Source organism: Labrus bergylta, chromosome 8 (assembly GCF_963930695.1).
Source record: "Labrus bergylta chromosome 8, fLabBer1.1, whole genome shotgun sequence".
Taxonomy (NCBI): domain Eukaryota; kingdom Metazoa; phylum Chordata; class Actinopteri; order Labriformes; family Labridae; genus Labrus; species Labrus bergylta.
In genome coordinates, this window is record NC_089202.1 from 22,794,780 (window position 1) to 22,809,113 (window position 14,334).

Here is a 14,334-nt window from a genome sequence, read left to right on the forward strand (position 1 = left end):
ATAAAAATAAAATTTGGATAAGAATAAGAATTGATTCATTTTTTTACAAAAACAGTAGGCTTGTACATTTTTTTGTATTCTAACTATGCCACTGCTCCAAAAAGTCCCTGCCACTACTCAAAACTGCTCCTGGGAACTGTTTTGAGCAGTGACAAAGCTAAAATAATAATAAGAATTATCAAAATAATAAATGGAAATATATAAAGGACATTTGGTATTCAAATATTTACAAAAAAAGCAGGTTTGTCCATAGGCATTTTTTGTATTTTATCTACCAAACATATTTCAAACAACAAAAACATGAGAGAAAACAAACACAAGTCTGTCTAACTTTGTCACACATGTTGGTTGATGAATAATAAAAAAGCATGACAGCGTTTACAACAGGTGTTATGCAGAGAATCCCGAGAATTGTAAGCACAATGCAGAAATGTGACCGGAAGCAATTTCTATTGCTGCCGTGATTTGCATCCACCTTTAAAGTTAATCTGCAGACACTTCAGAGTCAAACACTGCGCTGCAGCTCATATTTACGACGTAACTCTCGACCAAAAACAGGAGAGTATTTCTCGACGCGACACCGGAACCTTCCGTAGCCGACGTTCTTCCAGCACCTCGGACATATTTTGATGTAACACAAAACACACAGTCAGGGCTCGAAGTGTCAGTTGACGACATGTGTTTACCGAAACGTGATTCAGCTGCTCGATCAAACATCGTGTATGTGTGTAAGTAACCCAAACATCTTTTATATCGACAAGAGTTAACAAATGTTTACGGCTGCGAGTTAAACGCTCTCCCTACAGCTCGCCCTTCACTCGTTAGCATTAGCTTAGCATGACAGCAAACTTACAAATTACGATTTAAATACCTTAACATTTGAACATTTGGGATATTTTCCTGTTTATTTTTACATTTAATGACGCATTGTCTCCAAACACAATTTATTTAACAAGCTAGTTATCATGAGTTAGTAATTAACACGTGAATGTTACATTCTCATGTTTATGACAAACCTGGAGGTGAGTTGTGTAATATGCATCTCACTTCTATATGAGCATGTTATTCTAGTTTGGGCTGACTGTATTTTTAAAGGTGCTACATAAATAAAGTTATTCACTTCATGTTGTGCTAAATTAATTGCCAATGTGTCTTAATTTCCAGGTTGTAGAAGTCAGATTCCCTGAGATCCTTTTAGCTGCTTCTCGACCATGAGTGGCTCCAAGCCAGACATCCTGTGGTCTCCGCACCACCCGGACCGATATGTCATCTGTGACTCTGAACTGGGCCTCTACCGTATTGGCCCTGTGGGCAGTGCCGAAACCAAGGCGGGCACTCTCCCTCTCTCTGAAGAAACTGCTGCTACTCTCCTCGCCATTAACTCTGACACCCCTTATATGAAATGTGTGGCCTGGTATCCAAAGCATGAGCCTGAGTGTTTGCTCGCTGTGGGCCAGGCGAACGGCAGAGTGGTGCTCACCAGCCTGGGTCAGAGCCACAACTCGGCGTGTAAAGAGCTGGTGGGGAAAGAGTTTGTGCCCAAGCATGCCCGTCAATGCAACACGCTCGCCTGGAACCCGGTGGATAGTAACTTGCTGGCAGCGGGGCTGGACAAACACAGGGCAGACTTCTCTGTCCTAATATGGGACATCAGCAGTAAGTTTTCCCCGGAGGCCAGTGTCACCGCTGAGAAGATTCGTCTCTCATCTGTGGATTTGGACTCTAGCTCAGTAGTGACTAAACCGCTGTATGAATTAGGCCAGAATGATGCTTGTCTATCCCTCTGCTGGCTGCTCCGGGACCCAAAGCTTCTGTTGGCTGGCATGCACAGAAACCTTGCAATATTTGACCTCAGAAACACCAGCCAGAAAACGTTTGTCAACACTAAGGCCATCCAGGGAGTGACGGTTGACCCGCACTTCCATGACAGGGTGGCCTCTTTCTTTGAGGGCCAGGTGGCCATCTGGGACCTGAGGAAGTTTGAGAAGCCTGTGCTCACACTCACGGAGCAGCCAAAGCCACTCACTAAGGTATGTTGCAGTGTTTATTTAAGACGTGAACAAACCAAAAGATTGTCGGTAAATAACTTGATGTTCTCCTTCCTCACTTTAGGTTGCTTGGTGTCCAACCCGTACCGGTTTACTGGCCACTCTGACACGAGACAGCAACATCATCCGCCTGTATGACATGCAGCACACTCCTACGCCAATCGGCGACGAGACAGAGCCCACTATCATCGAGCGAAGCGTGCAGCCGTGTGAAAGCCAGATCGGCAGCTTCGCTTGGCACCCATCGTCTCAGAACCGCATGGTGGTTGTATCAGCGGCTAACCGGGTCATGACTGACTTCACGGTGTTTGAACGCATCTCGCTGGCCTGGAGCTCCACCACCTCGCTGATGTGGGCGTGCGGCAGACACCTCTATGACTGCGTGGAGGACGGGGCTGAAGGAGTGGAGAGCGCGATCGAGAAAGACATCGCCACCAGGATGAGGCAGAGGGCACAGTCCAGGTACGGACATGATACTGTCCAGGTGTGGAGGAACCACCTGCTGGCGGGAGGAAACGACCCTCAGCTCAAGTCTTTGTGGTTTGACTTGTTTTATATCCTTTTGATGATTAAGTTAAACTGTCTTCATATTTAGGTTGGCACAACAGTCATTGTGACGTTACTGTGTTGATCGCCTCTGGTTTTGAGGATTCAAGGCAGGATTGGTCATTTTCAAAAACTAGCATGATTTTGAAAGTAGCATTCCCTCAGTGCTCCGTCTGCACTTACCCCCTCCCCTCTGTGCTCCCTCAAAAGCCACGCCCCCTCACTTACATGCACGAGCACCATTGCTCCAGAAGTGGACCTCAGCTCATGCTTTGAGTGTGGGCTCGTGCACGCAAGGAGGTAGAGAGCGAGCAGGGAGACAGGAAGGCGTGTGATTGGTTCATCAGATTGGTACCTCATGGTAGACATTGACACATTGACACACGGTAGACACATGGTTGAAGTTTTTTCAGGCTTACAACTGCTACAGGTGACAGATTTTCTTTGTTCCTTTTTCAGAGAACATGAGTTATTAATTTCTGTCAGGACCTAAAGACAACTTCAACCAGAATCTTAAAAAATGTATCTGGAAGAAAGTAACAACCCTGCCTTTAATGGGAAACAGAAATCCTGGATTCAGTAACGGCATAACTGTTTTCAAACTGCCGTCATGTTTGAAGTTGAGTAATGTGATCATATCTGTAGTAACTGTCGTTCCTTTGCACCTCGATCTGCCCCGCCTACTGCTTTCATCAGTTCCCTTTCCTATACGAGTATCACATATGAAGCAGTGTGCAGAGGATCTGGAGCTGAAACTGCCGGGGAACAAACAGTCGGTGGTTTACTCCGGTATCAAGAACATTGTAAAGAGCAGCTCAGGTAGGTCGCTGACACGCTCGTAGTCTGAGCCATCTGAAACTGAAAAGGTTAAAATGCACTTCATCAAGAAATATCAGACGGCTAGATACATCATCTGTGTACACATAAGACCACAAACCCTGGCTGAATGACCGTTGTGTGTCTTCCTGGTTCCTTCAGGCACAACGGAGAGCCGTAAGTGCTGGAGCGGCTCAGACCGTCAGACGGACGTGCCGCGATTCCTCAGCGAGGAGCGCTTCCTCGCCCTGCGGCTCTGCGGCTGGATCGGCCGGGGTCCCGACATCGACGTCGAGATATTCCTGCGGTCTCTGGAGCAGGAGCGAGAGTGGGAGCGGGCGGCCGCTGTGGCTCTGTTCAACCTGGACATCCGCCGCGCCATCCAGATCCTCAACAAGGGAGCCACTGCTGAGAAGGGTGAGTGCTGCAGCTCTGATGAAGGTGATGAGAGAGGCATTCATTGATTTCATTCTTTTTATTTATTTCAACACTATAAATAACACAAAATATATTTTCATCTGTTCTATCAATCTTCAGGGAGCTCTTATGAGAATATAAAAATATTCAGTTTGCTGCAATAAAATGTTAAATTATCGCAAGAAACAACCTGGATAGATGATAGACTGATGGATACTTTATTAATCCTTTGCAGGATATTACAGTGATAAAACACGGACAAAAAACATTTAGGCAACTACAAACAAGACGTGAAAAATACAGAGCTTTCAAACTTGCAGTAAACTCCTGAAAAACTCAAGGAGGAGCTGAAAGTGTGAACGCAAGCAGCCGCATTTTTCACTCTGACTTCACCCGGAGTTTCTCCTGCCAGACCCCTGGTATTTATTCCACTGCAAGTCTGAGTGAGCTGATGTGAGAACGCAGCATGATATTCTACGGAGAATTCACCTCAAGCCAATGGGAGAGGGGAGTGACGTTTATATACTGTGACTGCTGCACGGTGCATAGAGTGTCTGCATGAGACGGCAAACGAAATGCACGCAATTAAAGAGCTGCATTTTATTTTCTGTTCTCCAGTGTGTTCTTCTCGGCACCTTTCGAGGCTTGATCCAAAGGCAACTGGACTTGGTTGTGAATTAACCACGACCTGGATGACTGAGAACTTACACAGACATCTTGTTTCACATTTTGGGAAGGATACCCTTCAACTGGTGTGAGAGTATGAAAGGACAGACAAGAAGTTAGCTGACTACAAGAACCATTGAAAATCTGTTTTAAAACAGACTAAAATAAAAATACATGTACAACTCATAAATAAAAAAACATCTGAGAGGTGTAATTAACATGTTGAGTGCGCAAACTTTTGCTAATATTTCAAGTCTTATATCGATGATGTCTATAAATTGTCTTCCTATCAACACATTGATAAGCGACTACACACTGCTGCTCTTCTGTGTTTGATCTTTTTTGGCTTTAAATGGTTCAACATTGAGTTGAAAAAGAACAAATTTCAAATTATTGAACGATCAAAATCTTCTTAACTGCCTTATTTCTATCTCACTGAGAGTATATCACTGTGTCATCCTGATGAACATTAGGAGCCTGTTTTTGCCCCGGATCCTTTCACCAAATGTATTTAACATCTCCAGGAATTCCAAACATGTAACAGCAGGAGAGCCTTGTTTTGCACAAAACACTGGTCTTGTTTCAGCTGCAGAGCTTTTTTCACACTGAGCTTTAATGAAAACTGTTGTTTACACACGTCTTGACAAAGAAAAATTCCACCAATGTAGGTCAAACACTTTTCTGCTGTGTGCTCTAATGAGTGTTTCCTGAGCATGACTGAAGGGGTGAGTCAGTAGATAAGGTGTGTCAACAGAGCATTCTCCACAGTTAGAGGGTTTCCTCTCAAACTCTGTCACCATCACTCTGGCCTTACAGAACCTTTTTATAGACACATTTTTGAACAGTGAATAAGTCATGCACTAGGGCTGTCACAAAGCATCGACACAATACGAGCAAGATTCAAACCGTATTCACTAGGGATGGGACTCTTTGGGTGTCTCACGATTCCATTCAGAATGGATTTTCGATTCAAAACGATTCTGTATTCATGGATTCAAAGTCTATTTATGAATTATAAGTACATACTTCAGGATCTACTCCACTCATCTGTGAGACTGGCTGAATTTCTTGCCGCTCCATTTGGCATTCTACTGAGTTAAAGAGCTAGCTTTTAGAAGGGAGTGACAGATTAGCCTGAAAAAAAGTTATGAATTGATTTTAAATCTTAGAAGAGAAGAATCTTGTTTTTTTACATTAATATATATATATTTTTTTCCCCACCTATAGTATTCACAACTTGTTCGATACCACAGCAAAAAATACAAGTCACAGGCACCTAATATTTGGGGATTTCTTGATCTGTTCAATGTGCTTGTTGACATCCTGACAGTAGAGAGAGGAGAGACGGCCCAACAACCAGAGCTGCAGCCAGTCTATAGCCTCTTTTCAGACTGCTTTTTCTGCAAAGAATTGCGCAACTGAGCTCAGTGGTCATCATGTTTTCAAACATTCATATTGATTCTGCAGTGGTGTAATATTGTTGTCCTAGTCTGTGAATTCACACACAGCTGGAGCTTCACATAAACACACATTCAGACATGCACACACACTTCCTCACTGGCTCCTCTGATCCTGTCTCGCCTCTGTAACGCCTCTCTTACTACCTCTAAAGAGGGTACAGAAGGGGGTCACTTCGTCCCCCCTTTATGCCTCTGTGACACTCAGGTCGAAGGCAAAGGTCCTAGGGGGTTCAAATCCTTAAAAAAAAAAAAACCCTCTGTGTGTTGCATTTACAGTAAAGACTCTGCAGATAGTGAATAAACCTGCTCGTCTCACTTCTCTCTCTCTCACAGGTGACCTGAACCTGAATGTAGTCGCCATGGCTCTGTCCGGCTACACGGACGAGAAGTCGTCTCTGTGGAGGGAGATGTGCAGCTCGCTCAGGCTGCAGCTGAAGAACCCCTACCTGTGTGTCATGTTTGCCTTTCTCACCAGTGAGCCTGGAGCCTACGATGGCGTGCTGGTACTGGATCTCTCACTAGCGTGAAATGTTATGACTCTGTTGCAAACACAAGGCCAGAAAGTAGAAAGAAAATAAAGTCTATATAAATTGGCACTCTTTCCTGGCTGTCTCAGCTTTCAGATTTGATTCCTTTTTTTCTGCATATTTGTGTCACAGGGCAGGCTTTAATCTTTAAGGATCTCATTGCAAAAGTGTTTATCTTTGAAATGACAGGAGAAGATAAAGCTCTTTGTCTTGTTTCAGAATGAAAGCAGCGTTGCCGTGCGGGACCGGGTTGCCTTTGCTTGTATGTTTCTCAGTGACGCCCAGGTAACGACACGAAGCCGATCTTTCAGCAGCAGCATTATGTGCTGATGATGAGCCCGTTCTGACGCTACGCATGCCTCTGGTTTTATTTGGCTGCAGCTGCCTCGTTACATCGACAAACTGACCAATGAGATGAAGGACGCTGGAAACCTGGAGGGAATCCTGCTGACGGGGTTGACTAAAGATGGCGTAGACCTTATGGAGAGCTATGTGGACCGCACAGGGGACGTCCAGACCGCCAGCTTCTGCATGCTGAAGGTACACAAACAGAGACAAACTGTGCACACATTAGGCTTTTTACTTTTTGCGGAAACAATCACAGGAAGGATGACTGAAAGGTAGCGGCTCGTGTTCACACTGAAGTTTTCATTTTTGTAGTTTGCAGCACATTTAAATGTTTAAGAATCTACTGCTGACAAACGTTTACATTTAACAAAACACATGTACGTATAATGATCGCCCCATGTGAAGAAAAGCAGAATAACTTATTATTTTGACTGACTAAGGATAACACTGAAAAACGTAATCAAAGCTAAAGAGTCCCTTATGAAATCCGAAAAGCACAAACTATACAATATGCAAAAATTGAATAGAATTTCTTTATTTGGGTCTCATAAGGGTCTAACCGAGAACTTCCACTAGATATGTGAGCTTTGCGTGTCCGCTTCATTCTGATATGGCTCTGTGCACCCTCACCCATCAACACTAACAGGCTGCGCAGCACGGAGAGCAGAGACAAAGGAAATCCCGCCGTAATTTTACAGCGCGATATAATGTAATGTATGTGGTATAAAACTCTATAAAGACCGTATTAACACATAAACAAACACACATACGGTCATTTTCTGAGTGTTTTATTTTGAAAATAAACCGGATGTTTTGATTTTGTTTTGGTGTCTGACTTCCCGTCCCGCTGGATCTTTTCTGTGCTAACATTGATGCACCGTGCTCGGGCATCCGGCGAAAATAGAAGCCCTGCATGTCTGCTTCCAGTGGAAGTACACGCACATTGAATAAAGTGAAAACCTATCAGCTCTGCTGCCGGAGCGGAGAGACGGACCTGAAAACGCATCTGGGGGAATTTAGGCTTTAGAATTGGTTTTAAAAAGTGTTTTAGATGTCAGTTCTGCTGTTGCAGGTGAAAGTATTCTTTAACTCACTGAAATGTGCGAATCATGAAACTGCCACACAGAGGAAGTGATCTGTCAGTCTGATTGCTCGCTCAGAAAGATGAAGGCTCGTGCTAAAACTTGCCTGTTCATTTCTCAGAAGTCACAGCTGTTGTTCTTAACATAATTACCACCTTCACTAACGATGCGAAGCAAGCCTCGTCGGAGTCGTTTGATCTCATGTTCTTGTTTCTATAAAGACACTCTAAATCAAATCCAGTTGTTGAACAGGTCTGTAACTTTTTAACACGCTGTTGAACAACTCTCTTGGTTTGCATGATTTATTCTCCTGTCCTAACCTGCTCCTGAATAGGAATCTGCACTTTACAAAGCTTTCAGCACCTGTGCAGAAATGTGATATTCCTCATTTATAGATACACAATGCACCTGAGTAAGGTTTGCAGGAAAAGGCCGGCAGGGTTCAGAGACAATTTGACAAGTGACCTTAAAGTGAAGCAATCACGCGAAACGAGGCTAAGAAAAACTTCCTTTTTTTTTTTTTTTTTTTAAAGGGCTCTCCAGGTGATGTGTTGAAAGACCCTCGTGTCCAATGCTGGATCGAGAACTACCGCAACCTGTTGGATGCGTGGCGATTCTGGCACAAACGGGCCGAGTTCGACATCCACAGAGGAAAGCTGGACGCCAGCTCCAAACCACTGGCTCAGGTAAGGGACCAAGGAGGACATTTTGATAATTATGGTCCTGATAAATATTTTTTTTTAACCTTTAATCAACAAGGAAAAGTCTCATTGAGATTAAGAATCTCTTGGAAGCGAGCGTCCTGGTCAAGTCAGTCTGCAGCACATTTAAAGGCAGGGTTGGCAATTTTCGAAAACTAGCATGATTTTGAAAGTAGCATTCCCTCAGTGCTCCGCTTGCACCCACCCCCTCCCCTCTGTGCTCCCTCAAAAGCCACGCCCACTCACTTACATGCATGAGCGCCGTTGGTCCAGAAGTGGACCTCAGCTCATCTCTTGCATTGTGTAGAAACTACGTCGTCTCATGTCTCATTCAGCGGTAAGTAAACTCACAGTATAAACTCCATCATCAGTGACGCTCTTTGAGTGTGAGCTAGTGCACGCAAGAGGTAGAGAGGGAGCAGGGAGACAGGGAGGCGTCTGATTGGTTCATCAGATTGGTACCTCGTGGCAGACATTGGTCGAAGTTTTTACAGGCTTACAACTGATACAGATGACGGGGATCCTGCCTGCGCGCCTGCACTTTCTCGCGCACTCTCTTCTGCATGCAGCAATTCTATGAATAAATGAAAAATTAAATAAAAACAGCTCGGAAATATACTTCCACAGCCCGCCCAGGTATCGTCTATGTTCAGGAAACACTGACTACTCTAGATGTGACTAAAACTCTGCGAGTGTTTTTTTTACGGACGACCGATTTTTCTTTTTTTTGGGTTGATACCGATATGGATATTATGGAGACAAAGAAAATCTGAGATCGATGTATCAGCCGATATCTTTCGTAGAAATCTATGTTCTGTAGATATGCATATACACATTTATTGTGTTGATCCCTCAGATGCAGTTATCAAACACTTGTGTAATATATATACCTTACAAGGAAGCCAAGATTGTCACTCGACTGGAAAGTAACTGAGCACGTACAAGCGTCACCGCTCGACACTGATGCTTGTTGTAATCCATTTAACTGCTAGTTTAATAGTATGAAACTCAAATAAAAATCTATTTGACTAGAGAAAGAATCTAGTGCTATCGGCGCATAACTGCGATAAAATTAGCCGATACCGATAGTCACTGGAAATATTGTATACTCTAATATCGGCAGATATTATCGGCTGGACGATTAATCGATCGGGCTCCAGTTGTTTGTTTTTACATTTTTTGGTCAACCTTCTCTCCAGCTCTTGGCAGAACTGGGTCCATTTTGTTGTTATTTTTTTCAGTCTGTAGGTATCGTGTCATAACTTGCCTCCAAGTTTAAGCAAAGGTCACTGAGTTTTCCTTGCTACAAGCTGCTTGTACTGTTTTTTTTTTTTTACAGCAAAGGTGTTTTTGTGCAAACCAACATGAATGTAAGCCAAGCTCATAACACTCACAGTTATTGTTGTAAAACCTGTGCAGTTAGTGATCTGTTCACCTCTTACATTGGTGAGAATTGTCCCACATCGTGCACACATTGAACGTTTGATTGGCCTGAAACTGAAAATGTTTTTGGTGATGAATAAACTTTTAATGTGAGCTAAACTCATGAATGTATTCCCAGTTTAGCATGTTTGGATTATTGCTGTATTATCTATTTCTTATCTCCCCCTCACAAAGTGAAAATCAGACAGCTGCTGACCGTCTGCTCGTTCGTTTCTACCTTCACCGTCCTTATCTACCGACCTTTGTGTTTGCTCTTGTGTGACAGGTGTTTGTGAGCTGCAACTTCTGTGGGAAGTCCATCTCCTACAGTTGCTCGGCGATGCCCCACCAGGGCCGCGGCTTCAGCCAGTACGGTGTCAGCGGCTCGCCCACCAAGTCCAAAGTCACCAGTTGCCCCGGCTGCAGGAAGCCCCTGCCTCGCTGTGCCCTCTGCCTCATGAACATGGGCACACCTGTTTCCAACTGTCCAGGTGAACTGTCAAGTATGTAGGCAGACGTTTAGCCGATCTTTAACGTAACAGGCAGGAATCTGGAAGCAGTTTACGCATCTGTAATACTTAACCCTAACGTCAGGACTTTGATCATCATTTAAAGGCAGTTGCACTGAGTCGTTCAGGTTCCTTTTATCTGTGATGTCCCTCATAAAAACCTGGACACATACTTTAATTATATTGACAGTTTATGTTGACTCATCTGGTTAATCTCCTCTTACAGGAACAGGGAAGTCGGATGAGAAGATGGACCTGACAAGGGAGAACAAACTCGCTCAGTTCAACAACTGGTTCACCTGGTGTCACAACTGTCGACACGGAGGCCACGCGGGTCACATGCTCAGCTGGTTCAGGTGGGACACTCAAGAAAAGCTGCAAATGTGTCGATATTTTTGTGTTGAGAGATTCTAAATGGGACATATTATGAAGAATCCACTTGTACAGTGTTTTTGAACATATATTTGGGTAACCTGAGTGTCTACTGACCCACAAAATGTGAAATAAACCCATCCAGTCCTTTATTTGTGGTCTGCATAAGTCTTACAACACAGAGAAAAATGCTCTGTTTCAAATGTGCTCTCCTTGTGATGTCACAGTGGGATTCTGGTAAAAAAAAAAAATCCCCTCCCCTCCCCTGGTATCTCCACCCATGGACTCCACCCCCAGCCTAGATCAAAACTTTTGCGCAAGGTCTGCCGTTTTTATTCTCGCTACAGAGGAGTGATGTCTACGGGTAAAACTCAGGGGGAGGCTCATTGTATTTAAAAAGACACACACACCAAAACGGAGCGTTCTGAGAGAGCTGGTTTATACAGGGTCACAAACCTCCTCTGGTGCTTGATTCATGTTATATTTTGACCAAAGCACAGCACAGATGTTTCATTTAGACCACAGGGGGACTGTTTGAAAAGGTGGAAAAGGGGGATCATATGTCCTCTTTAACTAAGCTGTAGTCTCACTCACTTAAGTGAAAAGTTAGGTTGATTTTGGTCACATTTGAGTCTTTGCGTTTTGGTCTTTGTCAAGATCGAACTTTTTATTTTAGTCTCATATTACTCACTGTTTTCTGTCAAAACTTGTGTACCTTTTTTTCATTGGGATTGAGAAATATGTTAAAAATAAGGATGTTTGAAAGCACTGGAGTTCACTGATGAGACATGTTTCTGGTTTGATATGAATTTCTAAGTGTTTTATCCACTTTGTATGTATCCTCTTACTTACTGACTGTCTGTGTGTCTTGTTACAGAGACCACACAGAGTGCCCAGTGTCGGCCTGTACGTGTAAATGCATGCAGCTGGACACCACGGGGAACCTGGTGCCTTCAGACAGCAGCTAAACAGAAGACGCCTGTCGGAAACTGAAGCCAAACACCAGCATGAAGCCAATCAGCACAGGTTCACTGCTGCACCCGCTACACCGACAACTGGCCAAGGGACGAAGGGGTGCCAGCAGCGTCTTCCTCTGGAGCGGCTGCTTGAATAGAATGACATACTGTTAAGTTATAGCCTAGTGAATGTAATGTTTGTAACAGAGCCCTATATGAAGAAGGGAGGCAGTGTGTGTTACTGATCTCACTAACTGAATCAATGACAGAAAGGGAGCAAATGCAAACTCACTGCTCTGCTAATAAGAATCCTACTCAGGAGAAACACAAGAGGCTCTGCTGTAATCAGCCTCTTCCAATCTAACCTGAATCAGGCTTATGGTTTAATCGTTATATATTCAAGAAGAAGAATCAAATGTTCAGTCACACATCAGGTTGTAAAGATGTGATCACAGGTGCCAATATGTCTGTTTTTCATAGATTGTGTTTTAACATTTAACGTCTTGTGTTTGTCTAAAGAGTCTTCACATACCTCATGAAAGCGTGGATGTTCGGGAGGGGAAGCACGGTCTCTCCGGGTGACAGAGCGGAGTGTAGCGCACAATAACAACACTCTCTTGCTCTCTTTATGTTCCTCTGTGCCTATCTACATCTGGCATTGTGCAGGGTGAGGGTGGTTTAGGGGGTGAGGAGGATGAGGGATTGAAGAAGGTAGGGGTGTGGGGTGAGGAGGTGGTAGAGAAGGAGGGAGGGAGGGTGGGTGGGTGGGTGCGTGCGTCTGTCTGTATTCACCAGCCCACTCCGGGCCTGTGGTCCATGAAAGAAGCTCGCCAGAAAACAGCAGCTGCTCGGCACTCTGACAAGACCCTCCAGATTGTTCCCCTCATAAAGAACCTCAGCTGCCGGAACACTATTGACTCAAAGAGAGGGCGAGAGAACAGACAGCCTGAGCCCTCTCACCTCCCTCCCCTCCTTTCCTACACCCACTGACACACACACACACACAGACGTGCCCTCTCTTTCTTTCTCTTTCTCTCTGGTGCCCAAATTGCACCCCGAAACTATGCATACCACACATCAATCCAAGGATGGGCGCCGTCTGTGGGGGGACGGTCGTGTGTAAGCCGCATTGTTAATGGGTTTTCTCTCTTTCTCTGCCACCCTCCCTGCTCTGTCACCAACCTAGGGAGGCATTGTAAGTGAGAGGCAGCTTGCACCAGAGCTGGCTAAATCACTTAGTCATGGACTAGGGAGGGGGAGGTGAGGAGGAGGAGGAGAAGAGGGGGGGGTACAGGAGCTACTGTATGCCGCTTTCACCAGGATCCCGGTGTGGGAGGTTTTACAGGCCTGCTTGCCCTTTTGTGAACTATTTTGAAGTGGAGCTGACAAATTGGCGAGCCGTGTAGCGTCCCAAAAAAACAGGGAGGCTGGAATTTCATCCTTTCACTGTTTCTTGTTGTGTTTGCCTTTTAAATAAATTCCGGCTGGCAAATTGGAGCGCTGCTGAATGGGCTTTTTTCCATAAGTTTACATAGTTTTTTTTTTTTTTTTTACATTATCATGTTTCATTGACGCAGATGGCGTGGGTTTTCAGTCATGTGCATTCTTTATCTTTGCTTAAGAGCATTGAGTCATACAATATTCTCCAATTGGAAATTACAGGACATCATTGCAGGCAGAGAGGAAAAAATGACAGATGTTGTGCTTCAGAATCACTAACACAGTCAATAAATCTTCTTATTTTGCTCTCAAGTGAAAATGTATTCGTACCAAAATGTTAATGAGTAGTTTTTCTGGAGCTTTTTATTTCAACTCAGTCTCCTTCAGCAGATTATAAATTGCCCACTTAATGTGGAATTATTTATGTCCAAAATGATGGTCCATGTTGTCTAAAAACTTTGTCTAAATTTCGCTCCTGCCCTTTTAGAATAGCCAAATTAGTGACTAAACAGGAAGTGAGTACTCGACACCGTGAACACTGCGTAACAGAGATATGGCCACTTGGGTATAAAAATATATTTATCAACAGATACTGTCTATATGTATAGGTTTTTACAGTAAGATGTGTACACAGTACTGTACAGGAATACATTTAAATAATGTAAGTCACTCACTCTACAAGGCTGGAAATTGAAACTTTACATGTACATTAAGAGCATGAACTATCCTGTCATAATGATAATAATAAAAACTACTTTATTGACAAGAGGTAGTGTAAACTTACAGTGTACATTGAATATAATATACCAGGCGAGATTTATAATAAAAAACGGTGGCAAAACTTTATTTTTTACATCTTGATTTTCATCAAAAAGTTTACCCATACTATTATCAGTCCTGATTGGACGAAAGTACAAACCCCTACCCATTTGGACCAATCAGCAACGTTACTGTAAGATGCCGTTATCCAATCACTGACTCAGAAGCGATGAGTTAATCCCACCCACACCCACGAGCCAGCAGT

The 14,334-nt window shown here is 43.9% G+C and overlaps 1 protein-coding gene across 2 annotated transcripts; it reads left to right on the forward strand.

Annotated features, from left to right (window-relative positions):
- Nucleotides 1-529: 529 nt before the first annotated feature.
- Nucleotides 530-13,367, forward strand: mios (missing oocyte, meiosis regulator, homolog (Drosophila)). 2 transcript variants are annotated; one of them, XM_020653571.3, is made up of 12 exons: nt 530-728; nt 1,165-2,030; nt 2,113-2,602; nt 3,315-3,413; nt 3,573-3,827; nt 6,287-6,456; nt 6,700-6,765; nt 6,862-7,020; nt 8,444-8,596; nt 10,320-10,536; nt 10,769-10,898; nt 11,792-13,367. In XM_020653571.3, the coding sequence occupies exons 2-12, from the start codon at nt 1,212-1,214 to the stop codon at nt 11,880-11,882; spliced, it is 2,649 nt and encodes an 882-aa protein (XP_020509227.1). In that variant the 5' UTR covers nt 530-728; nt 1,165-1,211; the 3' UTR covers nt 11,883-13,367. The 2 variants fall into 2 exon arrangements, with proteins under 2 accessions (XP_020509227.1, XP_020509228.1); XM_020653572.3 differs by having other exon boundaries at nt 535-728; nt 10,320-10,524.
- Nucleotides 13,368-14,334: the final 967 nt, after the last annotated feature.

Excerpts from the sequence above, each read along its gene's own strand:
- mios (XM_020653571.3), top strand. The coding sequence starts at position 1,212 with ATGAGTGGCTCCAAGCCAGACATCCTGTGGTCTCCGCACCACCCGGAC. Across the intron at positions 2,031-2,112 it reads AGCCAAAGCCACTCACTAAG|GTTGCTTGGTGTCCAACCCG; the intron begins GTATGTTGCAGT and ends TCCTCACTTTAG. Across the intron at positions 8,597-10,319 it reads GCTCCAAACCACTGGCTCAG|GTGTTTGTGAGCTGCAACTT; the intron begins GTAAGGGACCAA and ends CTTGTGTGACAG.